At 39.6% G+C, this 15,140-nt stretch overlaps 1 protein-coding gene across 1 annotated transcript in view; it reads left to right on the top strand.

Annotated features, from left to right (window-relative positions):
• Positions 1-319: 319 nt before the first annotated feature.
• The window catches only part of KLHL3 (kelch like family member 3), a gene marked incomplete at its 3' end in the record, with an annotated part of 116,021 nt that continues 101,200 nt past the window's right edge, over positions 320-15,140 (top strand). Inside the window, exon 1 of the mRNA XM_080714286.1 lies at positions 320-360. Within this exon, the coding sequence (XP_080570412.1) occupies positions 347-360 (14 nt within the window). The 5' untranslated portion in view covers positions 320-346. The remainder of the gene's footprint in view (positions 361-15,140) is intronic.

The following is a 15,140-nucleotide window of genomic DNA, read 5'->3' as shown; positions in this document are numbered from 1 at the left end:
TGGCACCTCTCTTGGGTCGCTGAAACTGCCGCTGCCACGGTTCCTAGGAGACGAGCCGCAAGCCTGCGGGGGAGGGGAATCCAGTGGGTTGTGCTGCTTTTAGCAGCTGAAAGGGCTGCAGGGAGCTCTGGGTAAGACATTTTCTACTGCTGCTGCTTCTGCGGTAGAAGCTGCCGCGAGTAAGTCAGAGGAAGGAGGATCTCGAGGGAGGAGGCTTCAGATGCAGCCATGCTGAATCACTGTTGCTGATCAGAGCTCGTGCCCGCTGCTGAGAGAACCAGAACAGAGCTAGGATATTCAGCATAAGCACTGTTCAGCGGCTACCACCCCTGCTGGGCCTCACACAATGGAGGGTGAAAGGTATGTAAGTACAAGTATATATACATTGTGTGTGTGTGTGTGTGTGTGTGTGTGTGTGTGTGTGTGTGTGTGGTCAGTATGTTCGTGCCATTAGCTTTTGTATTTGCATTGGCTAGTCAGGGTTGGAAAACCTGGCTACTGATGGATCCCAAAGGCTGACAGACTCAGAGCAGGAAAGCCCCTTTCCAAACCCATCCCTTTCCAGAGCTTAGAGTTCCAGAGACTGGCTTCTGCAAAGGCAGGTCTGGGTTTGCTGTGCAGCTGAATACACCAAAAGAAGGGACTTCCTGGCTGGTGTTTGTGATTAGTTTCAGCATGGGATGAATCAGGATTGCCTTTTAATGGCTGTTTCAAGGAGGCATTTACCTTTGGGGGCATGTTTCTTTGGTGGGGGTATTTGATGTCATAGCAGATCCAGCCTGGCATAGACACTTGCATTTTTTAAATATTGGATCATCAGAAAGTATGCCAGTCTAATGGCTTTCCTAAGAGTGTGTGTGTATGTGTGTGTGTGTGTGTGTGTGTGTGTGTTCAGAGATGAAAAGAAACCCAGTCAGATGACACTTGCTCAGAACTGAGTTCCTCTATATTGAAAAGTTTGAGTGACATGACAAGATCTGCACTTTAGAGGAACTCTTGATTCTTCCACTGGGATTTCCTATGAAATAAAAACCAATAGACAAGATTTTAAGTATTTGTGTTGAGGGCAAACTAGTCAGGGTTTATTTCCTGGCACTCTCATGTACATAAACCCTTATCTGAGATCTGATCCTTCCATTGTGAAGGTGTTCAGTGCAGTGCTGGGGAGGGTCATTCCTATTTATGATTATTGACCAGAAATCTCCTGAATGCCAAGCATTTTCATTCTGTGGGTCTGTGATGGCATGGGACTTACTATTTTTCTTGAGGGCAGAAGATGGTGTGTGTGGGGTGGTTAGGCCATGTCATTGCACTACTGAGGCAGTATGGGTTTGATGCAGACAGTAACTGGCTGTTTTAATGAGAAAAGGCTCAATTGAACATTGTCTGGAGAACACCCTGATAAATACTTTCCTTTGCATGGATTGTCATGAGCTCTGAACCTCATGGGGCAGTGTGATTCCATTAAACATCTCTTGACCCTATTAGAACTGTCATGATTGCTGAGTATCATCTTCTTGTCTGAAGAGGACCAAGGGACTGTGCTTGATGTTACTGCTGCAGGAGGAGTCTGGGACTTTGAGGGCCAAGTATACTTCTAGTGCACCCTCTTTTTGGGTAATGTTTGCAACATGAGTTTAGTGTTGAACTCTATGTGGCTTCCTGGGTAATAAATAGAAGGCCTTGGGGCAGCTGGGTATGGTGGCATTGGCCATAATCCCAGTATGTAGGAGTCTGGTACAGGAGAATCACAGGTTCTAGGCTAGCCTCAGCAACTTAATGACTGTCTTTCAAAAAATAAAAATAAAAAGGGCTGTGTGTATAGTTCAGAGGTAGCATGCTCCTGAATTCAATCCCCAGTACCACCAGATAAATAGATAAGTAAATAAATCTGTCACCTGGACAGTGCCCTCACCTTCTTTTGTCCTCACCATCACCTAGCAGAGGGCAAGGGTGATGGGATAGAACTGTAGAGATTCTGGACCTATTTGCTTGAACCATGGCATGCTGGGGCTGAGAGATTAGTGTGAGACTATTAGCAGGTGATCAGCTGTTTGGGGCACTTGAGCATGTGAAATGTAATGCGTTCTTCTCCCTCTCTGATATTCTTCAATACTCTAGTGCTTTCATCTGGGAAAGATGATATCTATGGCTTTAGAAAACCTAGTTGAAAATCTTCTTTTGCTCTTCTTTCCTCTGTTGGAGGCAGAGAAGAGACAAATCAAAATTGAGCACTTCCAGTGTTCGTGAGGTCACCCAGCTCATTACCTTTGTTTCATTCCTATGCCAAGTCCACTCACATGCCAAGTGTGTGAGTCTTCTTAGATCTGGTTGCTGTCTTCATTCCCATTGTTTACTCATGTCCACCATAATTTCTGTTGTTCTCTTTTGTGATCACCCATTCTACACATTACTCCATGTAGCCTTAGATCCTTAGCTCCCAGAGTTCCTTTTGCTGGATGTCTTTCTCTTCCTATTTTGCAAAAGTTATCTGTCAAGGATGTTTTGAAATTTTACTTTGTCTTGGAAACCTCTTTTTTTTTTTTTTATCCCCATTGATGTTCTTAGTACCTTTAGTTACCAGGTCTTTCGTGCTTTTGTTTCATATGTCTTATCAAATCCCCAAACTTGGAGTGAACCTCAAGCACAAGGATGGTTCCTTGTGCTTCTTTTTGCAAACTCCTCATTGACTGCTATATGGCTGCACAAATAGTAGGTGCTGGGCAGTTATTTGCTGGTTAACTTATAAATTTTGTCAGAAACTCTGATAATTAGCCAGGGGCATGATGACACATGCTTGTAATCCCAGTACTTGGGAGGATGAGACAGGAGGATTGTGGATTTGTGGCCCACCTCAGCTACTTAGTGAGGTCCTCCACAATTCAGTGAGACACTGTTTCAAAAGAAAGAATAAAAAAGAGCTGGGAGTGTAGCTCAGAGGTAGAATGCTCCTGGGTTCAATCCCCAGTACTGCCAAACAAAACAAAACAACCCAAACAACAACAACAACAAAAAAATGATAATCAAAAAAAGAAAAAAAATGTTAAGAGGTTGAAACCCTTGGCTAATAGATTTGAGCCTTACCTTAGCATGTGTAATTGACCTCATAAAATCATTTGAGGTATGAAGAGTACAGAAGAAGCAGCTTTATTTCATAAGTTCAAACTGTAGGCCAAAGAGGCTGAGTGACTGACTAGGATTACATGTCCAAACTCCAGGGACTGGAAGGATCCCAAATCTAGTGCTAGTTCCACATTTAACCTGCCATAGCTTAATTTGGGCTGTTTTTAAGCATTAAGAAATTTTAGACAAGCTTGGTGTGGTGGCGCATGCTTGTAATACCAGCATTTGGAAGGCTGAGACAGGAGGATCACGGTTCACGGACAGCCTCAGCTAGTTAGTGAGGACCTTTGCAGCTTGAGACCCTGTTTCAAAATAAAGAATTACAAATAGGGCTGGAAGTATAGCTAGGAGGTAGAATGCCCCTGGGTTCTATCTCCAGTACTAAAAAAGAAAAACAAAACAAAAGCCAAGAGATTTATAATGAATAATTTTCTTTCTTTCTACCTTGAAAGTTTATTAATTAAAAGCATAGGTATTTGAGACATAGATCTAGTAGTGAATCTGCTTTACAACCTATGACCTAGAGTATGTCAGAATTTTATGAAATTCATTTTTCTTTTCTGTGTAAAGGGAGTAATAGGTATCTGTACTGCATAGAGTTGTTGTGAACATTAAATGAGACAATATATACAAAACACTTAAATTTTTCTGGCACAGAATAAGTACTCAGTAGATAGTAGTTGCTGTTACCATTGGTGAACCTTTATTGCCATGTCTTATCCTATGACTCACTGTTGGGATACTAACTAAGGCATACTTTAGGGTTTTAACATCTGAAGCATATTATGTGGGACCATTCCCATGAAAAGATTAAGGAGACCTTATCAGCTATCATCTTGCTTCTTACCTAAACTATCTCCTTATAGTAAGATAGCTTACACCATTTGGTATTTTTTTTTCTTTTTTTTAGGTTTTACCAAGATCTACTTTAGCCTTCCTTTTCATAGACACCCTGTCTAGATTTCTTACTGGTTTAGAACCATAAGTTGGATACACCTTTCTTCAAATTTAGATCTTAAGAAATCTATGATTTCTTAATCATAGATCTAAGAAATCTCACTTCTGCTGCATCTCTAAGCTCTCCAGCTCTCTGCGGAACCTTCCGATGCTAATTTTTCCTCAAGTCTCTCTATGGAAGAATCACTGTGGTTTGATAAGTTTGAAGGAGGTGACTTTGTCTTCTGTTTTGCAAAGGAAAGGGATCTCTGGCTCTTAGCTACTACAGTGATAAATTCATATTCAAACACTCTCTCTCTCTCTCTCTCTCTCTCTCTCTCTCTCAGATAGACATTGAAAATGGCAGTTACACTTGCTAATAGGATTTTATTTCAGTTCTGAAAATCAGCCTTGTGGATGGATTAAAATAAATTTTCCACTTATATGATTAGTCAAATTCAGAGAGATGGAAAGTAAAATGCTTCCAAGGGACTTCAGGGAGGGAGAAATGAGTATTCTTTAATGGATATGCAGTTTCAATTTGGTAAGATGAAAAAGTTTTAGAGGCCGGGCGTGGTGGCACACACTTGTAATCCCAGCATTAGGGATGCTGAGACAGGAGTATTGTGGTTTGTGGACAGCCTCAGCTACTTTGTGAAGCCCTCTGCAACTCAGTGAAACCTTGTTTCAAAATAAAGAATATAAAAATAAAATAGGGCTGGGGGTGTAGCTCAAAGGTAGAATGCTCCTGGGTTCCATCCCCAGTACCACACACACACACACACACACACACACACACACACACAAAGTTTTAGAGATGGGTAGTGGTAATAATTGTATAACAGTGGAGTGCAATTAATGCTACTATATAGTGAAACATAATTTAAATTGTAAATTTATGTTTCATGTATTTTGCTATATACACACACACACATACACTTCTAGGGGATGGACTGGCAGATTTGCCAGAGATGCAGAGAACCACAACTTTTTGAGAAAAGTGTCATGAAAGAGAAAGTATGTTGTCTATTTTTTTTCAAAATTGTGGTTATATTTTTCATTGGAAGCATCAGGATATTTCTGCTTGAGAGGAGCATCCTATACCCAGCTCTGTGCTATGAATTTATTTGGGTTTTCTTCAGAAGACGATTCTTCCTGACTGATTCTTACTAGGAAAAGAATTTTTTTTCTTACTAGAAAAAAAAAGCCTGTTCCCAGATTTCAGGGAGCTTCTGAGATAAAGGGATTTATCTATTTGTCCTGATCCAAAAGCAGCAGATAAAATAATATATTTGGGGGAGTCATGACTTAGCCAATGTTCCTTAAATGCTAAGTTTTACAATGCCAGGTAAAAATCTGGTAACATAGAGGGAAGAGAAGTGTTGAGCAACCTAGTATTTTTTTTTTTTTCTATTCCTACTGGCAAATCACTTAATTCTCCCACAAAGTCATAGAATAGAAACTTTTATAGAAGTTTTTGGGCATCACTACTACTTCCTGAAGCAGATGTGTATGCATTTCAGCAATGATACTTGAAACCACATTTTCCACTTTGAAATACATTTTGAGTGAAAAAAGATTTTCAATCACAAAAGCAAAGTGAGAGAAACCTCTTGCTTTCCCCATGCTCAGATTTGGCTCTTTAGGATTTTCCTTGCTAAACTTTAAGTTACTAAGACCTAAAAAATAATATTTTACCTAAGTTTTCTAAAGCATGTGTTTTATCTGATAAAATTTGCTATTGTAGGACTGACCTATTTTTTTTTTCCAATTTTTGGATGAACACTAAAACTAGGTTAAACTGAACAGACCATTAATAAACTTTGTAAAAAATAGCCCAAACATGCTTTGTCTTTAGATTTTTTTCCCCTGTTAAATAAGTTCACTTGCTCTCAGGTTAAAAATCTGTATCTTTTTATAATTTATGGGAATTTTTAGACTCTGAGCACAGCTTTCCTGGATGTTTCTTTGTAGCCTGTTGAAAGCATATCGGTGGCTTCTATCAAGACCACACAGAGGGAAGAACTCAGCTCTCCTATTCAAACTAAATAATAAGCTTGGCTTTCAAAATGCCACATAACAAGGGATGTTTTTTTGTTTGTTTGTTTGTTTTTTAGTCTATCTGTCTGAACTCAAGTGTTTGGCTTATGTTTTACATTTTTATACAACTCGTGAGTTTTCCCTCTTGATTTTGAAGAAAGTTGTAGTGAGTAGGGCTTTTCGGAATGTGATTTTAGTAATGTCTGTTTGTGATCTTATTTATGAAGGAGCACATTATAGAATGGTTGCAGCTGCCTCTCAGCTTTCATGGATCATGGATCATGTCGAAGACCTGAGTATGGAAATGTCAAGTTCAGAACAATTGATAATATTGATTAACTTCAATACAATCTGCAAGTTTCCACAATCTATAGAGTAGAGCAGTGCTATGCCACAGGTCCCAGAAGATTTAGTGTTTTTTCATATGGTCTGATTTGGCTACCCAGAGAAGAACTTCAAAGAGTGAGACATAAAAGTTTTCATTACAGTTGGCCTGATAGGGTGTGAACATTATCCTAAATCAGTAACATTGCTTTTAAGAGCACAGGCCCTGGAGTGAGTAAACTTGGGTTTGAGTGTCGTTTCTTCATTTTCTAGTTATAGGGGATTTTGGGACAAAGTTTATCTTAGTGCCTCAGGAGATAATAGTACCTACTTTACAAGGATGTTCTGAAGATAAAATGAGATAATGGAGGTAAGGTGCTTTAATATATCATCAACAACTATAATTAACTAACTTGGAAGCTGTAGCTTACTGTTGCATGTCTTCTGTGTCCATATGGACTATTTCATAGCATCAGGCTGTGAAATGCCAGGGAGAAACTTCTGAAAAAGCATACCAAGTATGGTGTTCTGTACTTAGCACCTGTGTAAATGGTATTGATCCTAACCCAACTGTTAAACATTTACCAGCATGCACTGTGAGGAGGTAAAAAGTATTTACAGTATAATACAGAGAGGGTCTAGATGAGCAAAACAAGGTTGAAGAAGGAAATTCCCTAATGTACATGATGTACATTCACAAACCTATCAAAGTCAATCCCTAAGCCAACATGAGAAGGAAGGAGGGGGGAGAAATTGGGGTGGGAATTGGGGAAGGTCTAAATGAGTGGCATGTGCATGTATACCTCTGCCATCTTGTACTCCATTAAGATGTGTGACTACAGTGCACCAATAAAAATTTTTACAAAATACAGAGGGAAGCACAGAGTACTCTGAGAACACAGAATGAGGGAGACTAATCTCATGTATAGTGGAGGATGATAGGGAAGGCTTCCAAGAAGAGGCTTGAGGAACTGGTAAGAAATAGACCTAAGGAAGAAAAATAAGGATAGAAAGTATTTTCTAGGCAGACAAAGTTTCTCTAGGAAGAAGAGCCTAGTATGTGTAAGCAGCTGGAAGTATTTTAATGGTAATGGAAAATCCGCAGGGAAGTTATGGTATTATGAAAAGCCAGGTTAGGTCATTCTGAATAAGCGAGGGATAAGTGAGAGCCTTTATGCAGAATGCCTCAACCACACTGGTGTTCTGGAAAGGTTCTGGGGTTGGGGGGGCGTTATTGTAATAATTCAGGCAAGAAATCATGTTGTCTTAGAATATGATTATGGTGTTACTGTGTTGAGGGAATGGGGTGCAGAGATGTTAAGAGACAGGATTGCTAGGACTTGTGGCTGGATGTGAGGAATATTTTTTAAAAAGGAGAAGACAGCAGGGCAAATAGCCTGGTTTCTGGCTTGACTAGATGAGTAGGTAGTTTGTTGTACCTCTGAGAGATTGCAGCAAGAATTGTCTTGAGGGAAAGTGAAGAACATCATTTTCAGATATGCATGAGTTATCTATGTAAACTACAGAGGAGTTGTATTGTCAGGATTCACTAGAGTAACAGAACTCAGAGAACACGTGTATAGAAAAGGGGGATTTAATAAATTAGCTCACAGTCTAAAGCAGTGTAGTTGTCAGTTTCTGACTGCATGTGAAGAACTAGAGCTGGCTGAGCCATCCAAGAACTGGAGTCTTAACGATTAGAGCAACCACTAATTCAGTTCCAGTCCAAGATGGAAAGACCAGAAAACTCTCCAGAAAAAGATGGTGAAGATCCAGTTCAAAGACCTGAAGGTTGATATTTCAGATGCGAGTAGACATGCTTCCTTCAGGAAGAACCACGCATGCTTTCACGTGGTTTTCTCCTTTTATCTAGGTCCTGCGCCTATCAGAACCATGCTGCCTACATTCGGGGCAAGACTTCCACTTCAGTCTGCCATTACATAAACCAGTCATCTCAGCAACACACCCAAAGTCACATAATCTTAGGTGTTTCATGATTCAATCAAGCTGACAATCCAGACTGACCCTCACAGGAGTCAAGTAAGACATTGAGGTATGTGGGTTTGGAATTTAGAGGATAGGGGAGGTGGTGTCCTTGTCTTTCAGGTAGAGTCTAGTGTGAGGGATATAGGTAGTGAGGTTTGTATCATGAAAAGATAATCAAACGGGGGCAGTTTGGACTGAGTTATGGACCAGAAACACTATAGGAATTTAGGGAAGGAAGAGATCACTTAGGATCTCTGTAGTCTCTTTAGAGGGCTTCCTAGAGGAGGCAAAGCTTAATAGTCCTTGAAAAACAGATGTTTAGATTATGATACAGGGAAGGTAGGGGAAATCTTTCTGTAGTGGATGGTTTATTTGCTTGGTGCTTCTTAGGCACTTAGTAAATATTTGAGTAGCCAGGCATGGTGGTGCACGCTTGTAATCCCAGTACTAGAGAGGCTGAGATAGGAAGATTGTAAGTTTGCGGCTAGCCTCATCAAGTTAGGGAGGCTGTCTGTAACTTAGTGAGACCCTGCTTCGAAACAAAAGAATAAAATAGGGCTGGAGGTATAGTCCAGAGGTAGAATCCCCCTGGGTTCCATCTGCAGTAATCACACACTCAAAAAAAATTTTTTTTTTTTTTTAGTAAGTGAGCATGGCATTCAGATTCAGTCCAGGTCAAGTAGGGACTAGGCAGGAATTGTGTCTTTGTCCTACAGGCCAGTGATGATTTCTTAGCTCTTTAGTTATAGAGTCCTTCGAAAGGAAATTGTACATGTTCCCTCAATAAATAGAACAAATGGCTCTGACTAAACCTCTAGCACAGAACCCTCACAGCCAATGAGAAGAGAACTGTGGGCAGTGAGTAAACATGAAACACATGATTCTACTGACCTTTTAGACTAGTTAGGCAATGATGTGCCAAACTATTTGAGGGAGAGCATTTGGAATGGGGGAAGCCACTGTAATTGGTGTAAGCCAGGGAAGAAGAGAAGTAGAAAACCTAGGAAGGTAGGGTCAGTTCTGTCTATCCTTATGTCTGTGAGTGTTGTCTCCCTCACATGTATGACTTTTAAAATGAGGTCATTAGGCATTTGAGAGTGTGAGGATTGTTTGAGCCAATTTCTAACATACACTGGGCATTGATAGATTGTTGGCCTTATTATTGGTTGTGCTACTGGAATCATTCACTGTTGTTGGTTCACCATGATAACAATGTTGGTTCGTGAGTATATTTACAAGTAACAGGACAGTGAATGGAATTAAATTATTGAGCCAGATACCTAGTGGTTAATTTGGTATGCTCTGGTTCTGTTGTAACTTATGTGGAAAATGGCTTAGGTGTCCATTTCTATATATTGCTATAGAAAGAACAAGTATTCTTTCTGGCCTGTACTTTCTGTGATTGTTTGACCCATTTGGATATAAACTGTAACTCAGTGTGACTGTTTCTAGAACCATGGACATGGCTGGAAGGGTACATTCAGATTAAAGTTAACTGTAGAGGGAATTTGATAGACTCATACCTCTTGGAGATCACGAGAGCCTGAAGGCTGAATCACCTCAGCTAAGTTAATTAGAGATTTTTGAGACTGGTATCATTTTAATGGGAGCTGGAGCTAGTTTTTACTTTTGGCAAAAATCAACCATTTTGCACTTATAGTAAGAATATTTATTGATAATTTCTTTTTACTAGAAAACATTTTGTTGGCTGAGTTGTGTCAGGGTGGGGGTTGGGGGGAAGGAAGGGTGAAAAGTACAGTCACAGGCCTTGGAGAGTGGGAATATAACTCAGTGTTGTTATCTTACCTGGGTGGGGATGGTGGTAATCCACCAGCCTTATTTGTTATCAAGAGCTGAGAATGCTGGTGATTGGGCTGGGCATTGGTCAGGGAATGGGGCAACCTGATGGAGACTAAATAGTTAAGACCTGGTATGAGTTGAGGGAGAAAGATTTAGGGGAGGAAATGGTAGGATACAGCAAGGTTTTTTTTTTTTTTTTTTTTTTTTTTTTTTTCCTGTACTGGGAATGGAACCCAGGACATCCAGGACATTCTACCTCTGAGCTCCATCCACAGCCCTATTTTTTATTCTTTTTTATTTTGAAACAGGGTATCACTAAGTTGCAAAGGGCCTCACTAAGTATCTGAGACTGTCCTCGAACAGCAGTCCTCCTGTCTCAGCCTCCCAAATGCTAGGATTACAAGCATGCACCATTACGCCCAGCTCAGGATATAGCAATTCTTTCTATGCCTGGACATGTGATCCTAGTCTGAGGCAGATGTATGTGTGTATATATTTATGTACATGTATCACTATATTGCTGGAGGATTTGGACTGTGGTGGAAATAACTTGAGGATATTTGCGCTCAGGTACCATTTCTGCTATTTATTATTTGTGTAATCTTCTATGAGATTCTTCTTTGAGCTCTCACAAACTTCTTTCAAATGTCCTGTTCTCTGGATGCCAGTGAGTGGCCAAGAGGCTTATACCTTACAGGAACCAAGAATCCAGAATACACTCTAGGCTTCCTGTGTCTTCACAGAGTTGTAGGGCAGGGAAAGAAAGAGGTTTTGGGTCCCTGCTGATGTCAAGTCTTACCTCTGTATCAAAAGTGGAAAGGGATCTGGATGGATTGAGAAAGCCGATATCTTTTTCCTAGGCAGCCCTGTGTCTTTAGCAAGTCACTTGTTCTTTCTCAGGAGGCCCAAATGTGAATTACATTTTGTTGGACTTTAATCCTCTGAAAATAGGAAATCAGTGTTTGAGGCCCTTTGGTAAACACAACATTGTATTCACAGGGAGGCAGGTGCATAGGTGTGTGTGTGTGTGTGTGTGTGTGTGTGTGTGTGTGTGTGTATCATATATCATTGAACCATTCTGGAGGCTGGAAAGTGCAAAGAGCAACACAAGGAATAATTAGCTGTCCTGCTAATTAGAAATTAATGGTAATGCTTTCAAAATGACTTTATTTGGTCCACACCTGTTCCATATGTGTGAAGTAGAGCTAATACTATCTGTCCTATAGGCATTTTTGAACTCTGACCTTAGTAGTTTCCTGTCAAAAATATTCAGTGATTCTCTGATCACTGAGCTTTCTCAAAATTTGAGAAAATGTTTTCTCATCCTGGCTTTTAAATTTATTCACCGTTTGAAGACAATATTTATAATGAATATTTATGTAGTATTTTATTGTTCTTATATTTACCTCAAGAATGCAATTATGGTTTAGCATTAGAAAGGATATATGTTATTTACCACAATAAAAGATTAAAGGGAAAAAAGCTCACATCATCATCTCATTAGATGTACAAAATCATTTGGTAAAATTCAGTGCAAATTTATTAAAGACTCTTAATAAAAAAAAAGGGATTTTCTTAACCTGATTAAATGCATTTACAAAAATCCTATAGCAAACATACACAATGGCAAAACATTAGAGGCATCTTTACAATCAGGATTATGACAAGAATACCATTAGCTGGGTGTGGTGGTACATGCAGGTAATTCCACTACATGGGAGTCTGAGACAGGAGTATTACAGTCTTGAGACCACCCTCAGCAGTTTAGCAAGACACTTTCAAAATAAAAAATAAAAAGGAATGAGGTTGTAGTTCAGAGGTAGAATGCCCCTGGGTTCAATCCCTAATACCAAAAGAAAAAAAAAATAAACCTCACTATTGCACTTTCTGTTTGACATTGTATGGCTATCCTAGCCAGTGCAAAAATGATTAAGCAGAGAAATTTGAGACCTAAGAATGGGAAGAAGTAAAAAATGTGGGTATTATATGTAGGTAATATAGTTTTCTATGTGGACCACCTAATTGAATTTATGTTCAAATAGTTAAAAGTAACAGGGTAGTTAATAACATGGCTGGATATAAGATCTATTTGCAAAACTTGATTGCATTTTATAAGCTATAATGATCAAAATATATAGGCAAAATTTTTATTACAATACAGAAACAAAAACTATACCATACTTAAAAATAAATCTAATCAGCCGGGTGTGGTGGCACATGATTGTAATCCCCACGCTTGGGAGGCAGAGACAGGAGGATCATGCAGGTTCAAAGCTAGGCTCGCTGGCTTAAGAGACCCTGTTTCCAAATAAAATATAAAAATAGGTCTGTGAGTGTAGCCCGGAGGTAGAAGGGTTCCATCCCCAGTACTACACACACACACAAAATCTAATCAAATATGAGCCAAGCACAGTAGTATATGCCTATAATCCCAGCAACCTGGGAGGCTGAGGCAGGAAGATTGTGAGTCTGAGGCTAGAATTAGCAACATGGTAAGACCCTGTCTCAAAGAGGACTAGGAGTGTAGCTCCTGGGTATTGGAGTACCCATGGCTTCAATGCTCAGTACAAAAAAAGTCTAATCAAATGCATGTAAAGCTGGGAGTGGTGATGCATTCTTGTAATCACAGTACTTGGGAGGCTGAGATAGGAGGATTGCAGGTTTGAGGACAGCCTCAGTAAATAGTGAGACTCTCATCAACCTAGAGAGACCCTGTTTCAAAAAACAAAAACAAAAAACTACGTATAAGGTCCTTATTACAGAAAAGAATAATGAAAGTTAACTGATGTTAAAGAAATAGTTATCTCCTCTTCATGAATAAGAAGGCATAATATCAAAAGATGTTGGTTTATCCAAATTGACCTATAAATTCAGTGTAATTTTATTAGAATTTTTCATAGAACTTGACAAGCTGATGCCAAAATCTGTAGGAAAGAGTAAATAAACTAGAGTAGTCTAGATGCTTCTTGTGAATAATAATAGGAGTTGGGAAATGCCTGTCAGATAGTAGGCTTTATTATGAAATCATATAAATAATGTGCTACTGGCAGAGACAGACTGATTAATGGAATAGGTTAGAGAGTACGAAACTAGATCTCCTTATATTTGAAACTTTAGTTTGTGACCTAAGGCATGATAGATGAGAAAACAAGAAAACAATTAATAGAACTTATGGCAAAAAAATAAATTTCTGTTTTACATCATGACATAAAAAGCAATATCAGGTAAAATAAGGACTTAAATATGAAGGCAAAGAGCTTAAACTTTTAGTAGGAAACAAATTATCTTTCTGGTTTTAGAGTAAGGAAGGACACTATAAAAGAAATTATGAGCTGGGCATGGTGACACATGCTTGTAATCCTAGTACTTGAGAGGCTGACACAGGAGGATCACAAGTTCACAGCCAGCATCAGCAACACAAGGCCCTCCATAACTTAGTGAAACCCTGTTGCAAAATAATAAAATAGAACCAAGGGTGTAATTTAGAGGTAGAATGACCTTGGGTTCAGTCCTCAATAACACACACACACACACACACACACACACACTCCCAAGAAATTGTGCTTATAGGATTTCTTTTTTTTTTTTTTGGTGGTACTGAGGTTCCTGGAAGCCCTTCTACCTCCGGGCTACACTCCCACGGGCTACACTCCCAGACCTATTTTTTTACCTTTTTATGTGGAAACAGGGTCTCTTAAGCCAGCAAGGCTGGCTCCGAACCAGCGCGATCCTCCTGTCTCCGCCTCCCAAGTGCGGGGATTACAAGCGTGCGCCACCATGCCCGGCCTTGCTTGTAGGATTTCTTACATGAAGTTTTTCATCTTTGCTGGGTGCTTTGTCTCTCTGAACATATTATCTGGCTTAAGAATTTATTTGCCTGTTTAGGTAATCATTTTTCTTTGTGTATCCCTTGATAGTTATCTTCTTCTCACCTCAATTTCCTTGTACCCAGAATCCAAGCCAAAGGAGGAGTCTGTTGTGGTCAGACAAGCTGTGGGTCTGGTGTGCTGGTTATATTTGAATGTTCCAATAGTTATGAATCTCAGCGTGAGATCTATAGAGACTCTCGGGCCTCTAGAACATTCTCTTAACCACAACAGACCCATTCTCTAGCCAGTTTGCAAGGGTATATGGTAAGCATGAGGTTCACTAGGCAAAGTCAAATGAGTCTAGCCTCAGTATCCTGGAGTTGGAGTAAACCATGGGTGCCCAAATCTACACAGATGGAAAAAGTTCTATTTTCCTACTAGCAACATAGAGCTTACCGTGTTCTAAACAGAAGTCCTACTCTGGGACCTTGGAGATGAATAGTTTTACCAGTTTGGGGAAAATATTATTTTCTTGTCTATTCTTTTGGTTTTTCTTTCCTCCTCCCTTTCTCTCATAAAGTTGAGAAATGTTCAGGAATAGTTGAGTAGTAGCTATCTGGAACTTTATAGGGATTTTATTTTAGTGTTTTGTTTCTTGATTTCAGTACAGAGTGTTGAAATAATGGGTATCTTGCTAGTTCCTACTGGCTTTCCTTAGTCCACACAGATGTCCTTTTTTCCCATAATAATTATAATTCCTGTCTTTCCATGGAACTATGTTTCTTAGAAATTTTTACTCTGATGCCACTGTTCTTCATATCATAACCAGTGTGATCTTTCTGAAGCATAAATTTGCTCACCTACTTCCTGTCCTACTTCTCTGTTTAAAACTCTTTCATGTCTTCTCATTAATCCAGAGTGATATCCAAACTCCCCAGTCTTCTAGCCTTTTCTCTTGATATCCTCTTCCTGTGCTCTCCTCTGGTTTTACTGAACTGCCAGTACTTTGAACACTCTTTGCTTTTCTTCTCCTCTAAGTCTTTGTGCATACTGTTTCCTCTGCATCTTCCTTTTTACCTGGCTAATTTCTGCTTTTCATCTGGGTCTCTACTTATAGGAGTT

This window comes from Muscardinus avellanarius (genome assembly GCF_963383645.1).
Source record: "Muscardinus avellanarius genome assembly, chromosome: 1".
Lineage (NCBI taxonomy): Eukaryota > Metazoa > Chordata > Mammalia > Rodentia > Gliridae > Muscardinus > Muscardinus avellanarius.
The sequence above is the reverse complement of the archived record's forward strand: the minus strand, read 5'-3'. Positions and strand labels throughout refer to the sequence as shown.